The sequence below is a fragment of the Triticum dicoccoides genome, chromosome 4B, assembly GCF_002162155.2.
Source record: "Triticum dicoccoides isolate Atlit2015 ecotype Zavitan chromosome 4B, WEW_v2.0, whole genome shotgun sequence".
NCBI lineage: Eukaryota > Viridiplantae > Streptophyta > Magnoliopsida > Poales > Poaceae > Triticum > Triticum dicoccoides.
In genome coordinates, this window is record NC_041387.1 from 269,654,322 (window position 1) to 269,661,096 (window position 6,775).

General features: G+C 48.1%; 1 protein-coding gene across 1 annotated transcript in view; it reads left to right on the forward strand.

The window, feature by feature from the left end:
* The window catches only part of LOC119295951 (arabinosyltransferase XEG113-like), a 22,868-nt gene extending 19,473 nt beyond the window's left edge, over positions 1-3,395 (forward strand). Inside the window, exons 7-10 of the mRNA XM_037574374.1 lie at positions 588-686; positions 777-896; positions 2,636-2,722; positions 2,811-3,395. Coding sequence (XP_037430271.1) covers positions 588-686; positions 777-896; positions 2,636-2,722; positions 2,811-2,981 — 477 coding nt within the window. The 3' untranslated portion in view covers positions 2,982-3,395. The remainder of the gene's footprint in view (positions 1-587; positions 687-776; positions 897-2,635; positions 2,723-2,810) is intronic.
* Positions 3,396-6,775: the final 3,380 nt, after the last annotated feature.

Genomic DNA, 6,775 nt, shown 5'->3' on the forward strand with positions numbered 1-6,775 from the left:
GGGGGACGCTAGTCTGGCGGTGGAGAATATCGCGGATAGCCATGGGCGGGAGGTGACATTTCCCTCGCGCCAAAATCTAGGAGGATAACGTACCCCCTCCCTCCTTTAAGTATTAAGGCTGGTGGGATTTTTCGAGTGCACCCTAACTTTTGGGGATATAGCCATATAGGGTATCTACTACAGGTTTTTTTTGCCCTCTAACCTTTATATTGGCAGTTTTTTAAGGGTGGGGGAGTCTAGGAAATCTGCTAGAGTTGCTTCTATATGGTACTCCCTCTGTTCCAAATTAACTAAAATTCTAAGATTGTCCAAAGTCAAACTTTTAAAGTTTGACCAAATCTATGAAAAATCTGCTAAGACTACAACATTAAATATTTATACTACAAATCTTTATTTTATAAAGAATCTAATGAAACTAATTTGGTGTTGCAGATGTTAATATAGACTTGGTCAAACTTCAGTAAGTTTAACTTTGGACAAGCCTAGAACTTATATTAATTTGGAACGGAGGGGGTATCTAACTTATTTTTGTACATCAACCATGAAGCAACATTTTCCTACTTCAGCTCAGTGATTTACATGTATAGGTACATGTTATGCTGAAGGACTTGCCTGAGGAGGAATTTGGGCCACGTATTGATTTCAGAGAATATACATTTCTTGAGAATCCATCATTGCCTAAACAGGTAACACTATGCTCTTTGCAGGCATTTCACCTTTATCCTGAAACAAGATGGCTTGTTCCCTAATAGTTTCTGTTTGGAGTATTGATTTAGGTGAAAGAGTCGTTTCTTGAGGTGCGGCTCTGCAATGAGCATAGCACCAGATGCTCCACAGCCAATGGAACCAATAAACACAGAGCCCTTCTATTGCCAAGGAATAGCACCGAACAAATGGTAAATTATGAGGAACCTACTGTTGTGTCTGGTTTCAGTTCAGCGCAACACATCATTCACTTGGTCACACTTGTCACATTGTAAAATGTCCCATATGTTTCCTTTAATCTTGTTTGATTTAGTTGCTCCCAATCAACTCCTTTACGAATCGTTATTTTCCTTTCTAGGAGAGTTATGCATTCTGTATGCATATGCATAGATCAGTCATCTAAAATAATAGGTCCTTAGGAAGATTGATTCTATCCGTCGTGCCTATCTTTGGGCGGGCACCGACAAGGTTTCTGGTGGGAAATGCAAAGTCAATTGGGACCTTGTTTGCAAGCCTAAGAAGCACGGTGGCTTAGGTGTGCTCAACTTGGACAAGTTTGCTAAGGCTCTTAGGCTTCGATGGCTCTGGTTCGAGTGGGAAGAGCCCACAAGACCGTGGATTGGTATGGGTACGCCATGCACTGATGAAGACAGGGACTTTTTTGCAGCTGCCACTTCCGTCACGGTTGGCAATGGGCATGTGGCTAAGTTCTGGAACTCCTCCTGGCTTGATGGCATGCGCCCACAGGACCTAGCGCCTGGCATTTTCGACCTCTCCCGAAGGAAAAACTGCTCGGTCAAACAGGCTTTAACAAACAACACTTGGATCTCTCATATTGACTTCTCCGACGGTCTCACAGTAGACCATGCCCACCAGTTCGTCACACTTTGGGAGAAGATTGACTCGGTCACTCTGGATGAGGACGTGGAGGATTCCATTATTTGGAAGTTCACCAAGGACGGATCGTACTCAGCTTCCTCGGCTTACAAGGCGCAGTTTGAGGGCCTAACTACGTCGGCCATGGTCCTATCGGTGTGGAAGGTGTGGGCTCCCCCGCGGTGCAAATTTTTCGCATGGCTTGTACTTCAAGATAGAATCTGGACATCGGACCGCCTTGCTCGACGTGGGTGGCCCAACTGCGGGCTATGCCCGCTTTGCAAGCAAAGCCCTGAGACGGCAGCCCACTTACTGTTCCAATGTCGCTACACCCTTCGTGTGTGGAACGATATTCTTCGCTGGCTTGGCATGGATCACACTCAGGCTACTACTAGGTCAGCGAGGGGCTCGGTGTGGGAATGGTGGAATGGAAACGTATATCTTCGTTCTGAATCCCCCAAGACGCTCGCCTCACTAATGATGCTTATCTCCTGGGAAATTTGGACGGAGCGCAATGCTAGAGTTTTTCGCAACACGGCCGCACCTACGACGGTCGTCATTAGTAAGATAAAAGAGGAGGTGTCGCTTTGGGCGTTGGCGGGCGCCAAGCATTTGAGTGTTGTAATGCCGCGAGAGTAGATTTTATTTCTTGCCACTTCGTGGCCTGTCTAAACCTTCTTCTTAATCAATGAAATGGCAAATCTTTTGCCTTGTTTCAAAAAAAAAAGTCATCTAAAATAATATGAAAACAAGGAAAAAGCTAATATAAAATTGAAGCAAATAAATTAATGCATTTCCTGCTAACTCGGGATTACTGCTATAATTTCAAGGTGTGCTGATATGGGTTTTCTGTTTCACTATCAGTCCATCAGTGAGGAAAGTGGCATACATATTTTTGGAAAGAAGTACATATAAAGGTGTACAGAGATTGATACACCTAACATTCCTGTAGATACAGACTGGGGGTCCTAACATATATAATGAACAAAATCTATTACAGGGTTTAATTAAGAGCTTTATGCTGAAGCCCCCCCACCCCCCTTTTGTTTTGCAGCTTTTGGATGTCTTTTCATCGTATAAGAATGTCAAGATCATACATTTCTCGTCTATGGTTGATGGCTTCAGAGGTTTTGCTGATGCGGTAAGCTGCTGATCATTTACCTCAGTTTTGATTAAATTTCTGGATGGAAGCTTGCACTCTTAAATTTTGTCTAATTACGAAAAACCAGGCTGTGGAGACGCAGTTTCGGAATCGCGTGAAGAGGTATACAGGCATATGGTGTTGTGTCGAGTTCCGTGAAATTGGGCACATATACTATGACATGTACTGGGATGATAAACCAGGTTGGAAGCCACACCCCCCACAGAATAGGGAAGAGGACCATCCACCTTGGGCCTGAATTTTGAGGTCGGACAATAGATCAACCATGAAAAGGGATGACATTCTGTGATGAAGGCAAGATAGGTCCCGCATTACTGCAGGTTCATTTTTAACTCCAGAGCAGGCTGCTCCTATCCGTTGGAAAAAATTGCTTACTTGAGAAAACATTTGACTTCCAGTTTTGTAGGCCTGTTCTGTAGATTAATTCACTACTGTTCAGTCTGCCCCTTGACCTGTACCCCCTCTGTAAACTAATATGAAAGCGTTTAGATCACTTTTTAGTGATCTAAACGCTCTTATATTAGTTTACAGAGGGAGTACTTCTTATCACATATGTCCAGAAAAGTTTTCATGATATAGCGTGAGACAACATTTAAGGTAATGATTTGACTAAAAGCATGGCATCATGTTCATAGCCCTCTCAGGCTCTTCATACTGAAGATAACTACAGTTGGCTGTGTTTCCCCTGTTCTCGTGTTTTGGATGCGCTCTGAGACGTCGATCCGTCCATGTAAAGGCACATTGTCCATTTTAAGGCACACGGTTGTAGATAACGTTTCACTTGTTGGGGAACTATCTTCGTCATCCATCATCCATGGAACAGCTGTCCTCCGTTCCCCGGTCACTGCTATTTGTCTGATACTTTTGACTAAGTTTGTTTAGCTTTTCAACCACTCTCTGTGTGTAAGAGCATTACTAGTAGAACCCTCAAACCTTCAAATCCTTAAAGCAGTTTTAAGGGTTGAGAAGTGCCACTTATTGACATTTTTAAGGGTTGAAAAAATAGGGGCAAATACTAGAACCCTCAAACCCAACCCTTAAACTGCTTTAAGGATTGGATTTGAGGGTTCTAGTCTTTGCCTCGACCCCAACCTTTAAATCTATCATTTGACATCTCACAATTTATGACAACAAGAAAACAATCAACTTCCAAACAAACTACCAAATGACAATCATCGATGCATGGTTTAATAGTTTACATCACAAAATCATCATCTTCCTCCTCTCATTGGCACCATCATCAAAAAGTTGCATCTCGGCGCCATCTCCTAGACCACAAGCGGGCTCCATCAAGCATCTCCATGGACACCGGTGGAGTCGTACACACCGCCATCACCACAACTACTCATCGGAGTGTCATCTCGAAAAGTAGAGGACGCAACACCGAACATCCTCTTCCTCTCCATGATGTCCTCCTTGTAGTCCTTCCACCATTGCAATTGGTCTTGATCCACTCTTCCACCATGAGTTCTTTCCATACCTTTGCCTCTTTGAGCTTGATCATCCTCTCCTCCAACTCGGCCTTGCGCTTTGCTTCTTCACGTTTGCTTCAACTTGTGCAAGCTTGACCTCTTTCTTCTTCTCGGTGATAAGAAGCTTCGTCTCCAATGTCTTCGTTGTCAATTCTTCTCTTGCCTTCATCATGTGGTCCATCTTCTCCCTTAGGCTTGACACCTCTTCTTCCATCTTCACCCTTAGCTTGCCCTTCTTGGTTCCCTCGGGCTTGCCCAAGTTCCTCTCCTCCTCATCTTCACTATCATCCATCCTTAGCATTGCCGACTTCTTGGGTGCGGTCTCTTGATCCCTCAACTTCCACTTGTCAAAGGTTTGAAGAATTGACCAAACATGCTTAAATGAGAATGCCTTGCCCTTGGAAGCGACCATCTCCATGTACCTCATGCCGGCAATTGTCTCCTATCAACCACACATAAATCACATAAGAACCCACCAATAGCATAGTGCACACACATAATCAAAATAGTGAAGAAATATGTACTCACATAGTCACTCTCCACGGTTCCACTAGGTGGTGCATCCCTCACTTGGTCCATGGCAGCACTCCAACGAGCACAAGCGGGCTTGATCAACTCCCACCGGCCTTGAAGCGACCGAAAAGTGCGATGGATGAACCCACTATTCTTCGGCTTGATTCTACAATAGACGTCCTCGATCCTTTGCCAATACAGTTTACCGGTTTGATCGGTGCCGGTGGTTGCATCCATTCCCACAGCTGCCCAAGCACGAACCAAGAGGACATCTTCCGCCTCGGTGTAGTTTGTCGACCGCGCTGTGGGCGGGAAGCGGCGGTGAATGCCTCCTCCCCTATCTCGGCCACCTCCTCCCCTTCATCCTCCTCATCTTCCTCCTTTTCCTCCAAGTCGTCACCAACCCTAAAGGGGTCTAGAGGCGGAGCTCCGAGGTCCACCTCCGCGTTTTGGAGGAGGTCCATGAGCGAGGATGGGGTTGCCATTTCCTCGAACACCTCGTGCGCGGCGGGAGGAGGTTCGGCGACGGCGGCGGGCGGGGCCGCAACCGCGGGGGCGGGCTTCTTCCGCGGCTTCTTCACGGCCGGGGACGAGCCGACGACCTTGGAGGAAGCCCCTCGAGGCCCACGACCGGCCGCCTTCGGTCGGCTCTTCTTGGGGGCGGGCGCGGCGGCGGGGGCGGGCGCCGGGGCAGGGACGGGGGCCGGGGCGGGAGCCGAGGAGGCGGGAGGAGGCGCTGCGAGGCCCGCCCGCCGCCGCTTGGCCCCGACATGGGTCGCCGCCACCATGTCGGCCACGGTCTGGTGGGCGGGGGCGGGCGCCGGGGCGGCCGAGGCGGCCGGGGCGGGCGCGGCGGCGGCGGGGCCCTCCATGGCCGGCGCGGCGGGAGGCGGCGGGAGGAGGAGCCCGGGAGGAGGAGCAGTTTGCTCCCGCACGAGCGAGGAGTGAGCGAGGAGGAGGAGTGCGGGTTGGGGGGCGATTTTCCTCTCAACCCCTACTTCTACAGATTGCAAACTGGTTTGAGGGTTGGACCTCTAAATTTTTTTACGGGTTTGAGGGTTTAGAGGTTCTAGTCTACGGCGTTTTTTCCGCGAAAACTGTAAAAAAGCGGTTATTTTTAGGGGTTTGAGGGTTTGAGGGCTCTACTAGTAATGCTCTAAGGGCTATAAAGCCCCCATTTCTCCTTAGAGGGCATGTGATTTGTAATCGGGTTGTAACCCTAGCCGCCGGTGGTGAGCTGTACCTACTTTCCCATTCTCGAACTCGGTCCACAATATCTCTGAATGTTTGAATACGAGTAATGCTAGACGCACGGAGGGGAGGATTACGGGACTCACGGACTAGCAAATGTGGGAGATTGGGATTGGAGAAGAGGGGAGGATGGGCCCCACCCCGGCTGAAAATCGAGGGAAGAGAGATTAGTTTGAGAGAAAAATCCATAAAGCCCTGTAATAATCCGTGCGTCTAAGGATTATCGGTTCGAATACAAGTGCTAACTTCAATTGTTGGTAGCTATGTTGTCGGGTGAGCGAGATGCGAGTGATTCATTAATGCAAACCACGTGTGGAGTAGTGGGTTGTAGGCGACGTTGTAGTTGTAATTGTATTGTAATCGATGGTGGTTTGGGTTCTACACCTTCCCCTCTTTCTATAAAATATGATACGCACACCCGTGCATATTCGAGATTTTGTTTTTGGTATCACAGGTTACTCTCAGGCGGGTGAATCTGGGGTGCAGAGGAGGTTGGGATCTCTCGTAAAATCCCTGCTCGAGCTCGGGTTCAGGTGGCGGAGATCTTTCCATGGCGGCCGGAGAGGCGTTGTTCAGGTGCAGTTAGTCCTTCAGTCTAGTTGTTGGAGAACAGTTCTTTGGTAGTAAAATTCCAGCCCTTGATTTCTGATCGTGCATCACCGGCGGCGGGCGAAGGTGGCGGTGCAGGCGGCGGTAGACCGAGGAGTAGCGGGAGGAACATCAGCAACCCTCCCAACCCAGCCATGTTGTCTCTAACAAGGTACTCTATCTAATGCAGAGCATCCTATGGCCATTC